Below are 22,576 nucleotides of genomic sequence, written 5' to 3'. Positions count from 1 at the left end.
AGGACAGAAAACTAGAGTTATTGCACTGTTGAGGGTGCATATTTGAAGTATGCTAAGTGTAATAGAGAGCCTATAATCTGAATAAATTTATCTACAATAAGTGCTACTGTCATTCTGACTAATCACTTTTATCACACCCTATACAAAGGATTTTTTTTCCATGTGGGAATATTTTTGATGGTGGCAGTTAATATATTCATTGATTTATTAATGTAACATGGCTCTGGATTGCCATTGATGGTGAAATGCTTCAGTTTGAGAAAGCTGCTTTACTTGGGATTTTGCAACATGTCATCGGTTCATCTTAGAAGTCACCAGATATGTGATAATTATAACAGTTTATGTTATAATTAATGATTGTGAAAGACAAAGAGCTATTCCCAGCTGTAATAGTCAGTACATACTGTATTACTGTGCTTTGAAGAAAGGCTTAAGGAGCTATGAACTAAACTATGATGTTTACTTATTTATTTATGGAAATTTCTATGGCTGCCTACTCATTCTCAGTGATTCCGGGCATCTTAAAAAAAATAAAAACCCAATATATAAATCATAAAAAACAATGACCCTCTCACCATTATGATAAAGATGATTTTTAGTACATTGTTAATATAATCTGTTGCTAAAATTGCTTTGAAAAGAAAGTCATCTATATAACATTATCTCTGGGACCGCCTTCTGCCGCATGAATCCCAGCGACCCAGGGAAAGAGCCTTCTCTGTGGCGGCCCCGACCCTCTGGAACCAACTCCCCCTAGAGATCAGAACTGCCCCCACCCTCCTTGCCTTTTGTAAGCTCCTTAAAACCCACATTTGTTGTCAGGCATGGGGGAATTGAGATATTCCCTTTCCCCTAGGCCTATACAATTTATGCATGGTATGCTTGTGTGTATGTTTGGTTTTTTAAATAAGGGTTTTTAAAATTATTTTAAAATTTGTTACATGTTGTTTCATTATTGTTGTTAGCCGCCCCGAGTCTATGGAGAGGGGTGGCATACAAACGAAATAAATAAATAAATAAATAAACAAACAAACAAACAAACAAACAAACAAACAAACATAAGTACAAATAAAGGAGAATATTTATAGTTTAAGGTTGAAATGAAGACCCCCAAAACTTCAGAACATAAATAATTTGGCAAATGGAAGTTTGCCATTTGATGATTAAACAAAGTCCAGAAACTTTTAAAATAATAAAATAAAATAATGTATAATGTAAATTACAAAATTTACAACATTACTAGCCCTTCCTAAGATGGAACCGATCCCCATACTTTGACATAACTTGCAGTCTGGGCCCTGGAAATATCTACTCCTGCTCTCACTACCTCAAGGTTGGATTGTTGCAACCTGCTCTATTTAGAGCTGCTTTGAAGACTATCTTGCAACTTTATCTGTTATAGCAGATTGCTTCCTTGCTGCACTTGAAAGACATTTCAGTCATATTTTATGGGTACAGTCCTGCATTTGTTTACCAGTAGTTTTCTCAAATATTGGGATTAACTTGGAAATTCCTTCATGGCTTGGTCCTGGTTATTTTCTGGGCCCTCTTCTCCAAGTAGACTCTGCCAATGTACCCTCTAATTTTTTTTCGGTGTGGGCGGAAAAGTATAGTGTCTGAGCGACAGTCCCTTTGGGACTGGGCGGCATAGAAGAATAAATAAATAAGTAAGTAAGTAAGTAAGTAAGTAAGTAAGTAAGTAAGTAAGTAAGTAAGTAAGTAAGTAAGTAAGTAAATAAGAAAAAAACCCCTTCTTTTTTATTAAAAGAAATTAATAATTTAAAAAAACCAAAATCCATTACTATTAAAACTAAATCAACCAGCAAAACTAAAAACATAACTACAGTATTAATAAAAACAGGTGAGGGCTGGGTTTTTTTCCTGTTATTATTTAAGTGCTTTTACCATATGCTTTAAATCAAGAGTCACTTCTCTCTCTGTTTTTCTCTCTTTCCTGTCATTCTCTGCCTCAATCATTTTCTCATTTCTCTTTTCTCCCCTTTTTTCTATCATTTCGCTCTATCTCTTCCTTCCACTCTTCTCTCTCTCTCTTCCTTCCTCTCATCTCTCTCTTGCTTTCTCTCGCTCTCTTTCCCTCTCTCCCTCCCTCTTTCTCTCTCTTTTTTTCACTTTCCCTCTCGTTTTCTTTCTCTCTCACTCACTCTTTCTCTCTTGTTTTCTTTCTCACACTCTTTCTCTCTCTTGTTCTCTCTCTCTTGCTATCTCTTTCTCTCCCCCCTTTCTCTCTCTCTCTCTCTTTCTCACTTTCTATCTTGCTGTCTGTTGCTCTCACTGTCTCTCATTCTCTCTCCGTTCTTCTCAGCGGAGGCTGGCGAAGGTGATATTCAATGTCGGGGGGGGGCGCGGGCGTTTGCGCGCGCTCCAAATCCCCCTGCTAGCCCCCCGGAACATTCAAAATAAGAAAAGCCTTCGCCGGCGAAGGCTTTTCTTATTTTGAATATTCCGAGCGGGCTAGCAGGGGGATAGGGAGCGCGCGCAACCGCTCGCGTGCCCCCGACATTGAATATCACCTTCGGCAGCCTCCGCTGAGAGAATGCCTGCTCCGCCTCTCCTGCAATCCCCTTGCCGAGAGCCTGGGACGAAAGTGCTCTCGGCAAAGGTGAGACGGGCAGGGTGTGTGTTCCGGGTGCGGGAGGAGCCGCGCCGAAAGGCAGGAGGCGGCGGAGGAGCAGAGGGGGCGGGTGGGGGGCAGCGCCGAAAGGCCGAGGGGCCAGAGGAACTGTGGGGAGGCAGGGGCGGCCGCGGCTCCCTTCCCTTCTGCTGCCAGCGCCTCCCCGCCCCCTCCCCGTGGGCTGGCATGGGGATGGGGAGCGCGCAGCCATGAAAAAGGCTGCGCGGGGGTGTATTTTGGGGAGCGCGGGCACATGCGGGCGCAGCTTTCGGGGAACAGTGGACTCTGCTCATCTTATGTTTTTAAATAAAAAGGAGGTGTTTCAGAAGTAACGAGTGATAGGAGGCCAAAATAAGGCTTTAAATACTTTTCTTAAATACTGAGTGAAGCCATACTGACACTACTATTTAACATATTTTTTATTAAAATCTTACTGGAATTTTAAAGTTGTTGGAAGTTTTCATATTTAGAATCTATTGAAGTTAAGTTTCATTATTTTTATATAAATTGCAAACTGTCCAAAGACTTATGAATATGGAGGAGATATAAATTTTGTAGTAAATAAATTAGGAGATTATGAGATTTATTTCTTCCTATTCGTTGTTGTAAAAAAAAAAATCAGACTCCTTCAACAAGCTTCACCCCGTTCTTGATTGAGAGAAGTGTTGGTTTGATAATGTGTTTGACGTTTTTTAAAACTATCCTTACCTATTCTGTTTGATACTCAACACAATTTTAGTACAATAAATGTATTAATAATATGTCGTTGCTGCTAAATGTGCATCCCAAGCAGTTTCTTTCTTTTTCCTGAAGCAGAGGAATATAGGCATTATTTATTTCTCTTCTGAGGGAACAATTTTGAAATGGAAAATAAAGGCAAAATGATTACAGTGATTTCATCTGTTCAATGAAAATTAGATTTTCTGTGCTGCTGTAGGTACACATCTTACTTTTCTACCCAAAAAAGCTGGAAGAATAATCTTTCTCCAAGAAAGTGTGAAAAATTACTATTGGTTTGTAGGAGACAAGTTTGTATTCTATAGGAGACAAAGACTCCTATAGTTTGATTCTTTCTAAGACATATTTCCCTTTGCAGAATACCCAACTTGTGATCAGCTGACTTGTTCTAATGGAGCCTGTTTTAATTCAAGCCAACGCTGTGACGGCAAAGTGGATTGCAGAGATTCTTCTGATGAAACTAACTGCAGTAAGTATTCAGGAGCACTCAATGCACCTGGTTATAGTAAGGTTAATGCTACCTGGAATTTTCCAAGCCATGTTTATCCTTTATTCTTTTTCCCCTCTAGCCCATGGATGCCTCAGTACTCAGTTTCAATGTAACAATGGGGATTGTATCCCCCGAGCCTTTATTTGTGACCATGATGATGACTGTGGAGACAGGAGCGATGAAACCTCTTGCAGTATGTTGGTTTTCTCTATATGGCTTTTTTTCTCTCTGTTTACGGTCCAGTTAGTGTTTGTCCTTCAGAATTGCAAGAGCTTTTATCTCAGTGTTGGCGCTTCCTGTCTGGATTTGTAGTATATTCTGGTTTCAGCTGTATTTTCATTGCCTGTGCTTAATATTTAGTGCCGAGGGAGTTGTTTCAAAGGACTCCGAGTCATTGATCTTTGATGCTCTCTTCCTCAGCATATGCCACTTGCAAAGGGAATTTCTACACCTGCCCAAGTGGTCGGTGTATTCATCAGGGTTGGATTTGTGATGGGGACGATGACTGCGACGATAATGCGGATGAGGTTGGATGCGGTAAGTAAGAATGTAATGTAGTATTAGTGGTCCCATGTGAAAAAAATGTTTTCTCTTACTCTTTTTCCTGATGCCTATAGGACAGTGATAGTGAACCTTTTTTGGTTCGTGTGCCCAAAGGGTATATGTGCCTGTGCTAGCACATGTGCACATGCTCACACCCATTACTTCCCCTCTGTGCATGCGCACTCCCTCTGCTGCCCCTGCATAGGTACGCAATCTCCTTCTGTCCCCCCACATTATTATTATTATTATTATTATTATTATTATTATTATTATTATTTATTAGATTTGTATGCCTCCCCTCTCCGAAGACTCGGGGCGGCTCACAACAATAAAAACAGTACAAATCCAATATTTAAAAAGAATTTAAACCCCTTCATATATAAAGCAATCATACATCTCACACAAACCATGCATAAAACAAAAACAGCCCAGGGGAATCAATTTCCCCATGCCTGACAATAGAGGTGGGTTTTAAAGAGTTTGCGAAAGGCAAGGAAGGTGGGGGCAGTCCTAATCTCCGGGGGGAGCTGGTTCCAGAGGGTCGGGGACACCACAGAGAAGGCTCTTCCCCTGGGTCCCGCCAGATGACATTGTTTCATCGACAGGACCCGGAGAAGGCCAACTCTACGGAACTAACCAGTCACTGGGATTCGTACGGCAGAAGGTGGTCCCAGAGATATTCTGGTCCGATGCCATGAAGGGCTTTATAGATCATAGCCAACACTTTGAATTGTGACTGGAAACTGATCGGCAACCAATGCAGACTGCGGAGTGTTGGTGTAACATGGGCATATCTGGGGAAGCTCATGGCTGCTCTCGCAGCTGCATTCTGCACAATCTGTAGTTTCCGAACACTCTTCAAAGGTAGCCCCATGTAGAGAGCATTACAGTAGTCGAACATGCATATAGGCCTCACTGAAACCTAGGGCAGTGAAAAAAATGGCCAAATGGGCAAAACAGAAGTTCAGAAAATGGACTTCCACTTTCCCCCATGTGCTGTTTTAGCACTCCGGAGCCATCAGGGAAGCTTCCTGAAACTCCAGAGTGTGAAAAACAGCACAACAGGCAAACCAGGAATCCGTTTTCCAAACTTCTGCTTTGCCCATTGGGTGGTTTTTTTGCTCTCTGGGGCTTTAGGGAAGCTTCCCTGAACTGTCCAGAGGGTGAAACAGCCTTCCCCAAGGCCGAAAATCAGCTAGCTAGCGTAGACGTGCAGGCTGGAGCTGACATAAGGCAACGCCTCATGTAGCCTCCAATATGGTTCCACGTGCCACCTGTGGCACGTGTGCCAAAGGTTAGCCATCATGGCTATAGGAGATCAGTGGCCCAAAACCTTGCATTTCTCTTAAAATATGTCATCGTTTTCTTTGAAGCAACTTCAGTAATCTGTGGGTTATTTGCACCCGAGTCTTCGGAGAGGGGCGGCATACAAATCTAATAAATGAATGAATGAATGAATGAATGAATGAATGAATGAATGAATCAATCAATCAATCAATCAATCAATCAATCAATCAATCAAATTAATTTGCACCCAATCAGTATATTAGGATAGACTAGACCAGTGTTTCCCAGCCTTGGCAACTTGAAGATATCTGGACTTCAACTCCCAGAATTCCCCAGCCAGCAAATGCTGGCTGGGGAATTCTGGGAGTTGAAGTCCAAATATCTTCATGTTGCCTAGATTGGGAAACACTGGACTAGACAACAGGAAGTCCTCGACCTACGACCACAGTTCAACGTTTCTGTGGCTAAGTGAGACATTTGTCAAATGGGTTTTGCCCCATTTTATTACTTTTCTTGTCACAGATGTTAAGTGAATCAGTGCAGTGATTAAGTTATTCAAGCGGTTGTTAAGTGAATCTGGCTTCCCCATTGACTTTGCCTGTCGGAAGGTTCTTACGCTTCAGTAATGTAGATTGAAGAAATTTACTTAAGATTTGATCATGCAAATTCATTAAAGCCCAAATACTACATTATACAGAGATGCTTGCTAGGGGCATCTGGAAATAACAAAAAAGCTTATCTGGTTTTCTTATATAGTTCGAGAAAAATAGAAGGCTGTCTTGTAGTATCTACCTTGCTTGTGCTTTTAGAAAAAATCCTTGAAAATTGCTGCAAGCGCGGAAAGTACGTTTTTCCCCCCATTTTGTATTCTAGAGAGTGGCCACCGAGATTGTTATCCAGGTGAATGGGCCTGCCCTACATCAGGGCAATGCATTCCCATTGACAAAGTTTGTGACGGGACTCCAGATTGCTCTGGTGGGGAAGACGAGACAAATGTATCAGCTGGCAGACATTGCAGTGAGTAATGGACAAGCCAAGTTTTGTTGGACACCTAAATGTTCATAGGGACAACTCAGATATATCTCTGACATCTTAAGCATTAAAAATAAGAACGGTGTTTTAAATTATTTTACTGAAAGAGTAGTAGATGCTTGGAACAAACTTCCAGCAGACGTGGTTGGTGAATCCACAGTAACTGAATTTAAACATGCCTGGGATAAACATATATCCATCCTAAGATAAAATACAGGAAATAGTATAAGGGCAGACTAGATGGACCATGAGGTCTTTTTCTGCCATCAATCTTCTATGTTTCTATGTTTCTAAATCACTTTGAGATTGTTGCAGCAGCAATTGCAGTGCTGTGTGTGACTAACATCCATATTTTCAACAATGTCCTGATTTTGAAGCGCTCCCTCCTCACAATTTTTTGTTGGTTCAGAGTACTTCAAGTTTGGGCAAACTCCATATAATGTAACACGAGCTTCAGGTGAGCACTTCTGAGAAGCCATACTTCCAAATAGTCCACATCAAGTACATCACTATGGATGTACTTGACAATAGCTGTGACTACAAATGCTGGTGAAGCTGCATTGGGATTCCCATGGTAAAAATGGCCTGGTTTTCCAGATGATGTTTTGGATTTGGATATGCTAACTTTCCACAATCGAGTCATCCATGGATGTGTTGGAATGGCAGCAGTTAGAATTCAAAGGGGCAATATTGACGGGAAACTCTGGGAATTACAGTCCTCAAATTTCTAGAAAGCTATGTTTAGTCACATTGTATATGCAGTGATCTCTCCCATTTTCTAGATTCATTTTGTTCATGTAATCATATATTTAAGCTTTTTTCAACAATATATCATTGTAATTCTATTTCTGGGCCAAGCAACTAATTAATTAATGCTACTCTTTAATTGGCTTTTGTTTCCCCTAGATATATCTCAGTGTGCAACTTTAAGCTGCCAATATCGTTGTCACTCATCTCCCACTGGGGGAACGTGCTATTGTCCTGCAGGATATGTCATCAGCAACAACGACAGTCGCACTTGTGTAGGTAAGTGATGAAGATAGAGATCCATGCTCAGTCAGCCATGATATTTTCCCTTCAAGGTGTCACAAACTCTCAAGGGAAGAGTCAGTGTGACAAAATAGTTTGGTTGTAGAATTGAGAAGAACTGAATTCAGATTTCTACTTAGTTGTTGAAGCTCAGCAGGTAATTAGGGCCAACATAATCATTTGACTTGACTCAGAAGAAAATACTGAAGACTGAAGATGAGATTCGAATGCAACTAATCAGTAAAAAACCTTCAAGGGTTTTGAATCCTACAGCACCAGGTGTGCTATGTTCGGCTTGAGAAATAGTAATTTATGTACAGAACCAATGGTTTGTTTTGTTTGTATGAATTGTCGATGAACAAACAAGCAAAACAAGCAAACAAGCAAACAAGCAAACAAGCAAACAAGCAAGCAAAGCAAGCAAGCAAAGCAAGCAAAGCAAGCAAGCAAGCAAAGCAAGCAAGCAAAGCAAGCAAGCAAAGCAAGCAAGCAAAGCAAGCAAAGCAAGCAAGCAAAGCAAGCAAGCAAGCAAAGCAAGCAAAGCAAGCAAGCAAGCAAGCAAGCAAGCAAGCAAGCAAGCAAGCAAGCAAGCAAGCAAGCAAGCAAGCAAGCAAGCAAGCAAGCAAGCAAGCTAGGTAGCTTTTTTCGGGGTTAAGTTGTCTGTAAGAACAGAGATTCAAGGAACTTTGTGATTCAAATTGGAGGGAAAATATGCACTGGCATTTTCGGTCCGAGATTCACTGAAGAAAACTGCTTAAACTTGCTCCTCAAAATATGACAGTTTTCTTGTTTCCTTTTGTGTTTAAACTAAATTTTAGATATGTTGGCCTGCTATGAATAATGCACAATACAATATCAAGTGAATACTGTAGCACCGGGCCTTTTTAAAGCTAAAAACTGGCACAGTAAAGACTTATAATCCATTCCCTTTATTAGGTCACTTCTTGACCTAATTCTCCTTGAGGTAATAAATCTTTGTATCTTCTGATCTGCAGGTGCACAAATTCTCTTGCCTGCAAGACATTTTCTTTACACAGAACACCAGATTGTAAAGACAAAGGCCGTCATTTAGGCTTGCGCCTGAAATATTGATTTACTTGATAACGGTGTGTGTATGTAGAAGAAGATTTAATACCTTCTGAAGGGCTCCAGGCCCAGTCTTACTAAGAATTAGAGCTTTATTATTGGCCCATTTTTTGTGCTGCCTTATCAGACAATATCTGGAAAGCCATATAACTTAGAGTAATTAAGTTTCAGTTTTTATTTTAGTTTTTAAAGTGAAGGAGATTAAGCTTTCAATTCTAAAAGGGAGCGAAATTTGTGCTTACTACTCTTATGCCTATTTATGCTATTTAAATCTCTCAGTGTGATGGGAGAATAAAGCTGTCTGGGTTCATTCAAATGATCTGATCCATTTGTTTGATTAATTATTCTACTGATTATTAGAAAAAAAATGTATAAATAAAAATATTAGATGGTTTCCTTCAGATAAGTTAACTTTTAATGAGTCTTAATTTTCTTTAAGATTTTGTTAAAGCTACTCTACACATCTCCTATTTAATTTTCTGATTTAGCATAAAGAAGCTGAATCAAATAACATACACATTTGAGGTTCCTACGCCAATTTGTTAATTTTCTTCTAAGGAACTGAATATAATTGTAAAAAAATAAATACTTTAGGAAGTAATATTCAGAGACTAGATGATTTTTAGATATCAAAATTAATGATGCATGGGATATTTTCATTTTAGAAGAAAGGAAAGCTGTATTTGTTGCAAATAACATCCTACAAATAGGAGGAAAAAAATGTACACTTCCTGAATGTTAATTCTGTTACAGACTTTGATGACTGCAAAATGTGGGGCATTTGTGATCAAGAATGTGAAGATCGTGTTGGTCACCACCACTGTCGGTGTGCCGAAGGGTATGTTCTGGAGCATCACCGTCATTGCCGAGCCAATACCTCATGTGAGTCAATACCTCTAAAATCTGATTTCACCCTCCTCCCTTGTACAACCAATATTGTCCGACTTTCTCTCTGGTATCTGAAAGAAAAGCCAATTAAAGGCCTGTCCTTGATAATAATGCTGGCCTGCTTTAAATATCACAGTCCCTTCCAACGCAACATTGCCATTATCTCTCCCATCTATTTATTATTAGCAACTTGCTGATGAAAGACCAGGCAATGCATCCATTTCACTTTCTTCATTGGGAGAAGGGAATATGGCAGTGCAGGTGACATTTGAAAGCCTATCCTGGTTTTATCCATGGATGGATGGGATGGGACAGAGATGAAATCAATTTTTTTTTACTACTGGTTCTGTGGGCATGGCTTGCTGGGCGTGGTGTGGCTTGGTGGGCATAGCAGGGGAAGGATACTGTAAAATCCCCATTCTCACCCCACTCTGGGGCCAGCCAGAGGTGATATTTGCCAGTTCTCCAAACTACTCAAAATTTCCACTATCGGTTCTCTGTTGGATTTTACCCCTGGAATGGGATGCTTTGCCAAGTTATTAGCACGAAGGAAACATTCATTCTCCTCGGGTGTTTCTTCTCAGGTGGTTATCCCCCAACTTATCTCCTCAGGTGACATGCCTCCACCCATTTGCTTTGAGCAATAGGTCATCTGCGTCCCACACCCTTCAACACGTCTGTTTCTCAGAAGGAGGGTCTGTCCTTGGTGCTCCGCCTCCCCAGACAGTTAGCCACAACCAATCAGCTAGAAGGGTTTGAGGAAGTGGAGAAAATGTATCTTTGTTCAGTGGGGGCAATTGCGATTGCTAGGATACCACTTCCTCTCTCCTTTCCCTGCATTTATATTAATTGCCCTGTAAAGAATTCTGATTTCCGGGTAAACCAACTGTTCTATTTGAAATACTAGGTGATTATTTCAGTCCTAGCACTGAATTTAGTGAGACTTACTTCTGAGTAAACCAAGTGACCCCCCTTAAAAAAAAAATAGCCTGGTCTCCAGTTCAGCTAGAATATCACTTCCTCTCTCTGGCTGATGGGGGGTAGAGAGTAGGCCGTTCTAGCTGATTGGTTGGGGACTAACTATCTGGAGAGGTGGAACACCCAGGATGGACCCTCTTTCTATGAAACAGCTGTGTCAAAGGCTGTGGGAGGTAGATGCCGGTGACTTTTTGCCCAGAGCAAATGGGTGGAGGCGTGTCACCTGAGGTTGGGCATAAGTTGGGGATCATTGCCTGAGGAGAAACACCTGAGGAGAACGAAGAATCGGAGACTAAAAGTCTCAGACCTATTCAGTGTGGTCTGTTCTTAAAGCTACTGAGTGAGCTTTCCTGAGGATTCATCTATTTAATATGTGTTGAGAAGATACGGGGGAGGGGGGCAGGATTTGGTCACTCCACTGTTTTTTTAAAAGAAACTTTCCTTTTATATATTCTGTACAGTAATTATTCTTGTAACTATTTTCTAGAGTTACAATGTTCTGGTAATTAAAGATAATATATATGGAATTCAAACAATACTGTATCATGTATTGTAAAGTTGTTTGTGCTATAATTGAAATATTTATGCGTAGACGTGTATAATGTTTTCCTAAAAGAGTAATAAACAATATTTTCTTGTTATTTTGAATAGGCATGGACATTTTTCTTATCTGCTAGGGTTGATATTGAGATCCAATATATCTTGGGTGTAAGATATGTCCCTATATCTTGGAATAGAGCAGGGATCTCAAACTGGTGGTCCGTCCAATTTATTCAGTTCTGCGTTCTCCTTACACCTTTACACAGCAGAAGAGCAATCGTTTGAAGGAGGCAGGGACTTGCCAATCTGAGTCAAGTGCTGTAGATTTTATCCTAGGGAAGAAAAAAGTCAAACTTAAGGCCTATGGGCTGAATCCAGCATGTAGAGTGCTTAGATCCGGCCCGTAAGGCTGCCCTGGAAATAGTGAAGGACTGGCTCATGGTGCCTCTGCTAGCAATAAACAGACCCCATGGCCCTCCCAGGCTCCATTTTCCCTGGCAGAGGGCTGCAGAAGGATCCCTCCCAGGCCTCATCCCCATCTGGTGCCTCCTAACACAAGTGACATCAAGCTGCCCATGCCTACCCTGGCCGTGCCCATTCAGACTCCCAAGATTAAACACAACCCTATGCGGCCCTTAAGGAAATTGAATTTGACGCCCCTGCTTTAGAGTGAAAAGCATAGTCTGGATGTGGCAAGCTGAAGAGTGGCTGCAGGACTAGGTCGATGGTGAACCACCATCATTGCCTTAGAATGAATAAAACCTAGCAAGATCGGCAAGCTCTTGTCCTGCTTTGAGAAATCATTTCCTTGCTTTGTGTGCGTGGCCCCAAATTTGGCAGCACCTTCCTCTTCCCTCCTTTCTTGTCTCGCTCAGTCATTCCAATTGTAACTCTAGATCTCTAAAGACACACTTCAGTTTTCTTATCAACAAATTGTTTGGGTGGGTTTTTTTTGGCAGAACAAGGGGGCACCTTTATCTCTTCTCTCATTCTGCCAAATAGCAAATACACCAAAACAATTTGTTGGCAAGAAATCATTGCAGTCTCCAGCCCAACCCCACTCCCACCCCAGCAATATGAGAGAGCACATTATTAGAGGTCTGAATGACAATAAGGAGATTTGAAAGAGGAAAAAATACTGGGTTAATTTGGAATCCAAATCTGAAGTTTAGGCTCAAATCTTAAATTTGATTTAATATCCAAGAATCTCCATGTTTTCCCACTAATTGTAATTGGAAAACACATATTTTTTTTCCTGTTTTCTATTAAGATTACCTGAATGTGAGCTACATTTGCAATAATTATTGTCTATTATGAGAAGGTGATGTTTGCTGCATTATTATTATCCTCTCCTTTAAAAATGGACAATTTCATTTGTATTTCTTGTCAAAATTGGAAATAATTTCCCAAGATATTGTTTCTTGTAAGAGGAAAAATCTGGTTAACTTTCTAGAGATTTGTATTATTTTTCAAAAGCAACCAAACCAAATGTTATTTTTGTTAATCATAAGTACCACTAGTTAATTGGAAGTAGTAAAAAAAATGGCTGCTTTTAAAAATGTGTTCTTCCTTTGCTTCCTTTTTAATTCATAGATATTTTCTATATCAAAGTTTGAAAAAGCTTCAATTCTGCAAAGTTTAGACCAAGGAATTATTCCTCAGATGACACTTGTGATTTGAGTCCCCCGAATAGGGAAGCACAAAATGTTTTGTCTCAAACTTTTTCAACTTCACCAATTGTCTTCTTCTAAGTGTGAAACTATTGTTTTGACCAGATATTGTTTCTTAATATTTTAGAAATTGTGTTAAGCTTAAAACAAGGTGTTTAGAAACACTTCCATTCAGAAATATTCCATTTCAAGCACCATCACTTACAAAATTGTTACTATTGAATGCATGAATGTTAAAAACAATTAACACAGCTACAATAAATTGAATCAGCCACTTTCCTAATCTTCCATACATATCTAATTCCCATTTACACTGATAACCTTGTTTTCAAAATGCTGTTTTCTCTCCTCTTCTTTACATGTAATGTTTTAAAAATCTTAGGTGGTATTCAGTATTGAGCTGCTTTGAAGCCACTTTGGTGGCACAGCTCCAACATATCTTCTTTGCTATTTAATGCTACATTTATTATGAAATAGGGTGAGGAACATTTTAGTGACTAGGGAATACATCTGATGGCTGGGGACAGATAAAGTATAAAAGTAAACAAAATGATTTTTTTTTGCATTTCTTTAAACATTTCTTTAAAAAAGACTTTTAAAAATATACTTAGATTTATATTGCAATGTGCATCTTTAAGCAAGGAATGCACACCCTTTTGAAAAATACACGTTACAGCAATGTCATCCATATTTTCAGCTGGAGCTGCCTATATCATTTTTTCCAACGGCCGTGATTTATTAATTGGGGACATTCATGGAAGAGGTTTCCGAACTCTGGTACAATCCAGGAATCGTGGAGTGGCTGTTGGTGTGGACTTTCACTTTTCGATGCATAGAATATTTTGGACTGATACGGTGCAAGATAAGGTAATTTGAAATGTACAAATAGCTTTCTTGGAAGCAAAGTCATCCAAGAATTGCATGTGTGTTGATAACTTTTCATTTCTCTGAACAGATGCAGAGCCCTTCTTTGTTTTCAAACAAAAATGAACTTTTGAGATGGTTCTGTTGATAATTATGGCATTTCATAGCTAAGCTTTTACATGTAATATATCGAACAAAGCATGTATTATGCTATGGCATCGTCGTGAGCAGCTCTTAATATTATTGGAAAGAGAGTCCAAAAACCTAATTAAGAGAAATAGTACATTCTTTCAAATCTCTGTTGCAATTGCTTGAAACCTGATCATTTAATGTGTACAAGTACTGTTTTTTCTGGGAAGACAGACATAAGATATTTCTCAAGTATATTAGTATAGTTGAGCTTTGGGCAACAAATATTGTCAATTTATCATGCTGCAGGCCAATATTTTTTTGTCATTGCTTTTTTTTTCATTGCCTTGCTTTTTACTGGAATAGGAACAAATAGTATAAAATATAAATTTGGTTTAATGATGTTTGGTAGTTTTAAACCATCAATGATGTGGATGTAGAATAAATAATTGAAAGCTTTTTTCTCCAAGTACATTGAAAGGCATGTTAACATCAGGTTGTTAAAAATAGCACAGTATGGGGAGGTGAAAGGAATATTCTCTTAGCATAAGTTTTTTTCTGCAGTTTTCCTTTGTTCCTTGAATTATTTCAGGGTTTAATGATCTAATTTTTACTCTTCTGCTTACTGTGGTATGTAATGGATTTGGATTTAGATATTTAGTTCAGTTAATCTATAAGATAGTTTGCTTGTAATGGCTAATTATACAGGATGTAGAGCATACACACACACACTCACACACTCACACACATACACATGTACATATACATACACATATATGTAACATATTTTTGCTGATAATGAAAAGGAAGGGAGACTAGATCTAGGGTTGATATTCCTGGAGGGGTCTGTAATATGGTAAATGATTTAGCTTTACTAGATAAATGGTCAAAGCAATGGAAACTGCAGTTTAATGTTTCCAAATGTAAAATAATGCACGTGGGGAAAAGGAATCCTCAATCTGAGTATTGCATTGGCAGTTCTGTGTTAGCAAAAACTTCAGAAGAGAAGGATTTAGGGGTAGTGATTTCTGACAGTCTCAAAATGGGTGAGCAGTGTGGTCGGGCGGTAGGAAAAGCAAGTAGGATGCTTGGCTGCATAGCTAGAGGTATAACAAGCAGGAAGAGGGAGATTGTGATCTCCTTATATAGAGCGCTGGTGAGACCACATTTGGAGAACTGTGTTCAGTTCTGGAGACCTCACCTACAAAAAGATATTGACAAAATTGAACGGGTCCAAAGACGGGCTACAAGAATGGTGGAAGGTCTTAAGTATAAAACGTATCAGGAAAGACTTAATGAACTCAATCTGTATAGTCTGGAAGACAGAAGGAAAAGGGGGGACATGATCGAAACATTTAAATATGTTAAAGGGTTAAATAGGGTTCAGGAGGGAAGTGTTTTTAATAGGAAAGTGAACACAAGAACAAGGGGACACAATCTGAAGTTAGTTGGGGGAAAGATCAAAGGCAACATGAGAAAATATTATTTTACTGAAAGAGAAGTAGATCCTTGGAACAAACTTCCAGCAGACGTGGTTGGTAAATCCACAGTAACTGAATTTAAACATTCCTGGGATAAACATATATCCATCCTAAGATAAAATACAGGAAATAGTATAAGGGCAGACTAGATGGACCATGAGTTCTTTTTCTGCCGTCAGTCTTCTATGTTTCTATGTTTCTATTTTGAGCTTATTTGCTCTTGTCAGCCAGCCAGCCATATCCTTACTAGGATTTGAACCTGCAGCCTCTGCCTTGTAAGGCAGTGGCCTTAGTCTCTCTCTCTCGCTTCAATGGTCATAAATATGAGCCAGTTGCCAAGCATCTGAATTTTGATCACGTGACCATGGGGATGATGGAAACATTGTGTTAAAAACAGTCACAAGTCTTTAGTCTCTCACTAAACAAACTATTGTAAGTCAAGGACAACCTCAAAATAATTAAGAAACTGGGAACTTAATACTGCATGGAGCCAACATCTTCATAATTCCTCTTATAATAAATGCATGCTGGATTTATTTTTGTTTTGAAACTCTGCTAATATGAAAGTGGCCCTGAAAACATACAGTATCCTAAGTCTTCAATCACCATTACTTTCTTTTCCAGGTTTTTTCTGTCAACCTTGATGGCTCAGATATTTATGAAGTTTTAAATATTTCAGTTGACACACCAGAAAACCTCGCAGTAGACTGGATTAACGGCAAACTGTATATAGTGGAGACTAGTGTCAACCGAATCGATTTGGTAAACTTGGATGGAACCAACCGTGTAACTTTGATTGCAGAAAGTTTGGGCAATCCTAGAGGAATAGCTGTTGATCCTACTGTTGGGTAAGTGGTAACACTGATCAAAAGATATTACCCTTCTTTTGAAGAATTGTAGTACAGTATTGCTATTTTTGAAATGCATCATCGATTGCTCAAAAAAATATTGCTAAGAGTTGATGGAGGAGTAGGAGTTTGGTGTGCTTTACTCCCTTCTACTTCCTTAGAAATTATCTTCCAGTCCTTACTTAAGAATTCTTCATCTGGATATTATGTAGAGAAGAACAAGGGAAGAGCTGTGATTCAGCTGCGTTTCTCTGATGAGAATGTTGGACAAATGCTGAACAATAGCAATGGCACTTAAATTTATATATACCACTTCCACCTTGGAAGGCTGAGTCAACCTTGAACCAATTTGCAGGCTGCCGGCAGTCAGCAGAAGTAGCCTGCAGTACTGCAGTCCAACCACTGCACCACTGAGGCTCATATGTTACAATGTTACAGGCACAGTATCTGGTGAAGATGCTGCTACACATAGACATCTCTTATTTCTTAATTCAAAAGGTCTTTTCACAAAAGTCAAATCTAAACTGTTTTTTTTACAAAGAATAAGTCATAAATTATGATACAAGCTTAGCTTAAAAAACGTTTGTATGTAGTATCCATAAATCAAAAACAAAATCCATTTAATTGTATGTGTTGGGGGGGATGGACACTTGATTCAATAATTGTCTATTTTCTGCAAAATAAAAGGAAATTGAATTTATTGTCAGTCATCTTTCATATTCCTTGAACTGGACATAAAGATAATTAGTTTCATATAAAATATGATCCGAAATATAGCTTGAAGGCTCAAGATTGACTCAGCCTTCCATCCTTCCGAGGTCGGTAAAATGAGGACCCAGATTGTTGGAGACAATATGCTGATTCTGTAAACTGCTTAGAGAGAGCTATAAAGCACTGTAAAGTGGTATTTAAGTCTAAGTGCTATTGCTATTGCAATCGCTGTAATTTCTTTTTTGAGTTCTCTCCAAAGTTTGCTCTTTGTTTCAGACCATTGCTATCTTGTTATCTGTTTGGAATATTATATCTTTAATTTATCTTCTTCAGTACTGATATTTGAATTTGGGATATTTATTTTCTAAACCTGGGAATTTTAAGAAGTGTTTTAGTGTCTTCTTCTTTGCTTCTAAGTGTTATGTTATCTGGTTTTCTATTTACTATGATTTTGTTGTTTTACGTGTTTTACAGAGAACTTTTAGTATCACCAACAATATCATATATGTAGAATATACACTGCTCAAAAAAAAATAAAGGGAACACTTAAACAACACAATATAACTCCAAGTAAATCAAACTTCCGTGAAATTAAACTGTCCACTTAGGAAGCAACACTGATTGACAGTCAATTTCACATGCTGTTGTGCACATTCAACTTTCTACAGAACAAAGTATTCAATGAGAATATTTCATTCATTCAGATCTAGGATGTGTTCTTTGAGTGTTCCCTTTATTTTTTTGAGCAGTATAGTTCAATGACATGTGAAGTGATCTGAAGCATGATACTTCAGCATAAAACTTGATACCGGCTGAAATTCTATACGTCAGCTGGTAAGAATTCACTAAGTGTATCTGCCAATAGGATGATACTTTCTGCACCTTCTGTAATGGATTTTTATGCATGAAAATGTAATGCCACGATAAATATTTCGGTCTTTAAAGTGCCATAGAATTCTTCAGCTAGATTCCCACTTGATGCTAAATCTGTTTCAACATAGCAAATTGTATATATCACAGCTGGTTGGATTCACCATAATACAGACAAACTACTGTATTTTTTGGACTATAAGATGCACCAGAGTATAAAACTCCCCTAGATTTCAAAGAGGGGAAAAAAAAAGGTTTTGGTCTCTGTGCATCTGGTTTTCACCTTCCTTGGCCCTCAGGAGCACTCTGCAGGTCTCCCAAACCCTCTGCACGTCTCATTTTTGCTGAAAACGTGATGCATGGGGTGGGGTTAGGAGGCCAAAAATGTCCATATTCGGTATATAAGACACACCAAAATTTCAACCACTTTTGTGGGGCGAGAGTGCATCTTATACCCTTAAAAATACAGTATATTTCTGCTTATTGTGTGTGTAAGCCAGATCTTTGTATCATTTATCTAAAGATTAAAAAAACCACTAAAATAGTTCTTCTCTTTTCTCTCTCTTTTACAGTTACTTGTTTTTCTCAGACTGGGATAGTCTTTCAGGTGAGCCTAAAGTAGAAAGAGCCTTTATGGACGGAACAAATCGCCTGGATTTGGTTAAAACAAAACTGGGATGGCCAGCTGGAATAACTCTGGATATTGTATCAAAGAGACTCTACTGGGTGGACAGCCGATATGATTATATTGAAACGGTGACCTATGATGGGCTAGAGAGGTAGGAGAAGGTCTTAATGAGATGCAAAGTGGGTCATTTACTTTTGCTTCTTTACATTTTCTTTTCAAAAATAAATGAGCTGCATCAGACTAAAAAAATATTTGAAGGTGCTTTTTTCAAGAAGCAACTGGACTTTCTTTTTTTTTCTTTGAAGACATTTCACTTCTCACCCAAGAGGCTTCTTCAGCATCTTCAAAGAAAAACCAGAAAGTCCAGTTGCCTCTTGGAAAAAAAAAATCACCTTTGGGACAACCATGTCCTGGATGACTGAGAATCTCCACAGGCATTGCCTCCTTTAAATGCTGTTAAAACTCGTATGGGCTTAAGATTTTAATTCCTATCCTTCCGTCTCTGAATTTGGTCAGAAATAATCTTTTTTTTTAATTTTTTTTAAAATTAATTTGCATAGACAAACATAACGCACATAACATGTAACACTTAGTGGAGCTACAGTCGCTCCGCTCAGAGTAGAAGTCATCTTTGTATTAAAAAAGAAAAAAAGAAAAGATCTTATCATTGTTTAACATTGTCTATAAAATACGTGGAAATATCAATTATAAGATAATAAGTAAAAACACATCTAAAGTATATAAAGATGTATATAGAAATTTTTAAATTATGACTTAAATTCAGCTAAAGTAAAAAGAATAAGAGATAACCTTACTTCTTATAACCCATATAAACACAGCAACAAGATTAGCAATAGCACAATTATGGAAGAACGAACGGACCCCAACGGAAAATTTAATAATAGATAAAATATATAACTGTGTGGAAATGGACGAAATTACTAATTCAATTAAGGGAAATAAAATCAACAAATCAAAAAGGACATGGCAAAAATGGCATGAATGGATTCAAAAGAGAATATCGAAATAATATACAGTGATCTCTCGAGTATCGCGAGGGTTACGTTCCAAGACCCCTCGCGATACTCGATTTTTCGGGATGTAGAGTTGCGGAAGTAAAAACACCATCTGCGCATGCGTGCCACTTTTCCCTGGCGGGCAAGCTCGCCGCTCGCCATGGAAAAAGGGCGCGCATGCGCAGATGTTTTTACTTCCGCTACATACAGCTCGCTGCCCGCCCGCCCGCCGCTTGTCCGCCGCCCGCCCGCCGCTTGTCCCCCGCCCGCCCGCACGCCGCTTGTCCCCCGCCCGCCGCCCACCCGCCCGCCGCTTGTCCGCCCGCCTGCCGCTTGTCCGCCCGCCCGCCGCTTGTCCGCCCGCCGCTTGTCCTATACACGGCTGGCCGGACTGCCGCTGCCCGGGCACGTCTCTCGCCTCCCACAAGGAGTCACGGTCAGGGGCTCACTTGGTGAGGGTCAGCCACGCGTCTGTCAACACCCCCGGCAAGGCGCTTGGGTCCTTGAGGGTCTCCAGCAGGGCCCGCATGCTTGAACCGTCGCAGGGTCCCATCGCAGATTAATGACTCGAACGGGGTGAGAGGAAAAAAAACCCGGCCGGGAAGTTACCGCCCCCGTTCCTGGAGCGCACTTCCCGCGCTCGCGTTCCTTTTCTCCCGGGTTAAGATGGGGAAGCGCGGGAGCCGGAGCCTTGGGGGGCCGCTCTCGCCCAATCAATGTGCGGCGCGAGTGGGGGAGGCGGGGCGCCGAGAAGTCGAGCGCGGCCAATGCCTCTGCTCTCGCTGTTGCGAGGGAGGGTGCGGAACCATCGATCGATATGATCGGGTTTCCCCTTTGCGTGGGCGGCGGGAAGACCCAGGGAAGGTTCCTTCGGCCGCCCAGTCAGATCAGCTGCTGGGCGGCCGAAGGAACCTTCCCTGGGTCTTCCCCGCCGCCCACGCGCCGCTCGAGAGCAAGAGGGGGAGAGATAGAGAAAGAGAGAGAAGGAAAGAAAGAGATGAGAGAGGGAGGAAGAGAGTGTGAGAGAGGAAGAAGCAAGATAGAGAAAGAGAGAGAGAAAGAAAGATGAGAAAGGAAGGGAGTGACGTCATCGGGTGGAAAAATCGCGATATAGCGTTTCGCGAAGATCGAGATCGCGAAACTCGAGGGATCACTGTAACAGGCAACAGTACAATCGAAATGAACGACAGATACCTTGTAAATATTTTTATTTATCATTCAGGAATTGTAATAAATATTAGACAATAAATGTATAAGAAATGATGCACACTAATGAATGTAGTAGGTTAAAAAATAATGTAATTCACTAACAAAGAAGGTTTGTGATCTGTAAAAATGGAACAAAAGGTGATCTGAATTTTCTTCAATGTGAAAATATAATAAAGAAACTTTAAAACAAAACAAAACAAAAAGAATAAGAGAAGAAAAAAGGAATTTACACTTATATTGTAAATAATCAGAAATAATCTAATTGGGGGGAAGGTGGCAAGGACCCCTTGTTGCATGCACTAACCTCTGAGTGCCAAATAAAGGAGAAGGTTGCTTTATGCATTCTGATCCTAAATGGAGAGCAGCGGAAAAGAACATTATCATCAGACATGGTTTGTAACTTACCTCCGCTACTAGTGCTGATGTGCGCATAACTCTGGGTGACCAGCGGGTGCGCATGTGTATTGGAGCGAGATTTGGCTTTTGCGCATGCTCAGGGAGCAAATCTCATGAGAAGACACGCAGGCGTGTGAGATGTCAGTGATTTTTTTTTTGCTTCTGCACATGCACCAAAAATCACTAAAATCTCACGCAGCCGCCTGTCCTCTCACGAGATTTTGCTTCCTGTGCATGCGCAGAAGCCAAATCTCACTCTGATGTGCGTGCCCACCCACTGGTCACCCGGAGCTGCCGGCGCAGCTCCATATTCTATACCGGAACACCGCCCCCCCCCATCCAGGTAAGAACCCAATACTGATTATCATATTGCATACAAAGACTTGCATACTATTGATAAGAAAGGAGAAAAATTCCTTGACCTTAATACTGTTCCCACCCTAATAGGCAAGCACAGGGAAGGAGTCTCTGATGTAGCTATTGTTTCTTACATTGCATCACACTCAGTGCAAATTTGTGTGTGTGTGTGTGCGGTGGTGGTGGGGGTGTTGTAGCAGAAAACGTTTAAGCCTTTTATTGCTATCTTTGTTTTCAATTTTAATCTGCACTTTCCAAGGCCATTTCTGGCCTTTAAGAAAAATAATGCAAATAGAATTGCCTTTCTGTTAAATTGTATTGCCTGAATATAATAAACTTATATTGCATGAAGGCAACTTTTCTTCAAGAAAACCAAAATAGGATTGTTTTGGTTGATGTTTTTAGTTTTCCTCCTTAAAAAAAAACCACAGCTGAGCATTAAACCACCACATTTCATCCTCTGAACGTTTGTTTCTTGCATCTTTGGTTACCATGATTCAAATATTTTAAAATTCATTATTGATTTTTCTTCTTGGTTGGATGAGGACGTATGCTTTGTTTATAATTTCCTAGGTCACCGCTATGGCCTTTGCGTAGCCTTTTTCATAGGAGTAAAGCATGATGAAATATTTGTAGCCTGTAAGCTGTTACTTTTCAGTATTTCTAAAAAGAATATACATTTAACAGGAAAACTGTTGCTCATGGAGGCTCACTGATTCCACATCCCTATGGAATAAGTCTTTTTGAACATTCTGTGTATTTTACTGATTGGACAAAAATGGCGGTGATGAAAGCCAATAGATTTGCAGATTCTAGCCCACAAGTAATTTTCCAGTCTTCCTTGCGTCCCTACGGAGTGACAATTTATCATGCTTTCCGACAGCCACATGGTAAGTCAGATGATATAGGATTGCTGAAAGAGATTGTATAAGCTCAAATAAGCTCAAATAAGCTCAAAATAGAAACATAGAAACATAGAAGACTGACGGCAGAAAAAGAACTCATGGTCCATCTAGTCTGCCCTTATACTATTTCCTGTATTTTATCTTAGGATGGATATATGTTTATCCCAGGAATGTTTAAATTCAGTTACTGTGGATTTACCAACCACGTCTGCTGGAAGTTTGTTCCAAGGATCTACTTCTCTTTCAGTA

General features: G+C 39.8%; 1 protein-coding gene across 2 annotated transcripts in view; it reads left to right on the top strand.

Moving 5' to 3' along the window:
- The window catches only part of LRP2 (LDL receptor related protein 2), a 179,721-nt gene that overhangs the window by 34,911 nt on the left and 122,234 nt on the right, over positions 1–22,576 (top strand). For both annotated transcript variants that reach the window (XM_070731728.1, XM_070731727.1), the window contains exons 5-14: positions 3,729–3,839; positions 3,940–4,053; positions 4,281–4,397; positions 6,564–6,707; positions 7,629–7,748; positions 9,591–9,719; positions 13,611–13,780; positions 16,012–16,235; positions 18,389–18,595; positions 22,110–22,312. In XM_070731728.1, coding sequence (XP_070587829.1) covers positions 3,729–3,839; positions 3,940–4,053; positions 4,281–4,397; positions 6,564–6,707; positions 7,629–7,748; positions 9,591–9,719; positions 13,611–13,780; positions 16,012–16,235; positions 18,389–18,595; positions 22,110–22,312 — 1,539 coding nt within the window. The remainder of the gene's footprint in view (positions 1–3,728; positions 3,840–3,939; positions 4,054–4,280; positions 4,398–6,563; positions 6,708–7,628; positions 7,749–9,590; positions 9,720–13,610; positions 13,781–16,011; positions 16,236–18,388; positions 18,596–22,109; positions 22,313–22,576) is intronic.

This window comes from Erythrolamprus reginae, chromosome 1, assembly GCF_031021105.1.
Source record: "Erythrolamprus reginae isolate rEryReg1 chromosome 1, rEryReg1.hap1, whole genome shotgun sequence".
NCBI classification, from domain to species: Eukaryota; Metazoa; Chordata; class Lepidosauria; order Squamata; family Dipsadidae; genus Erythrolamprus; species Erythrolamprus reginae.
The sequence above is the reverse complement of the archived record's forward strand: the minus strand, read 5'-3'. Positions and strand labels throughout refer to the sequence as shown.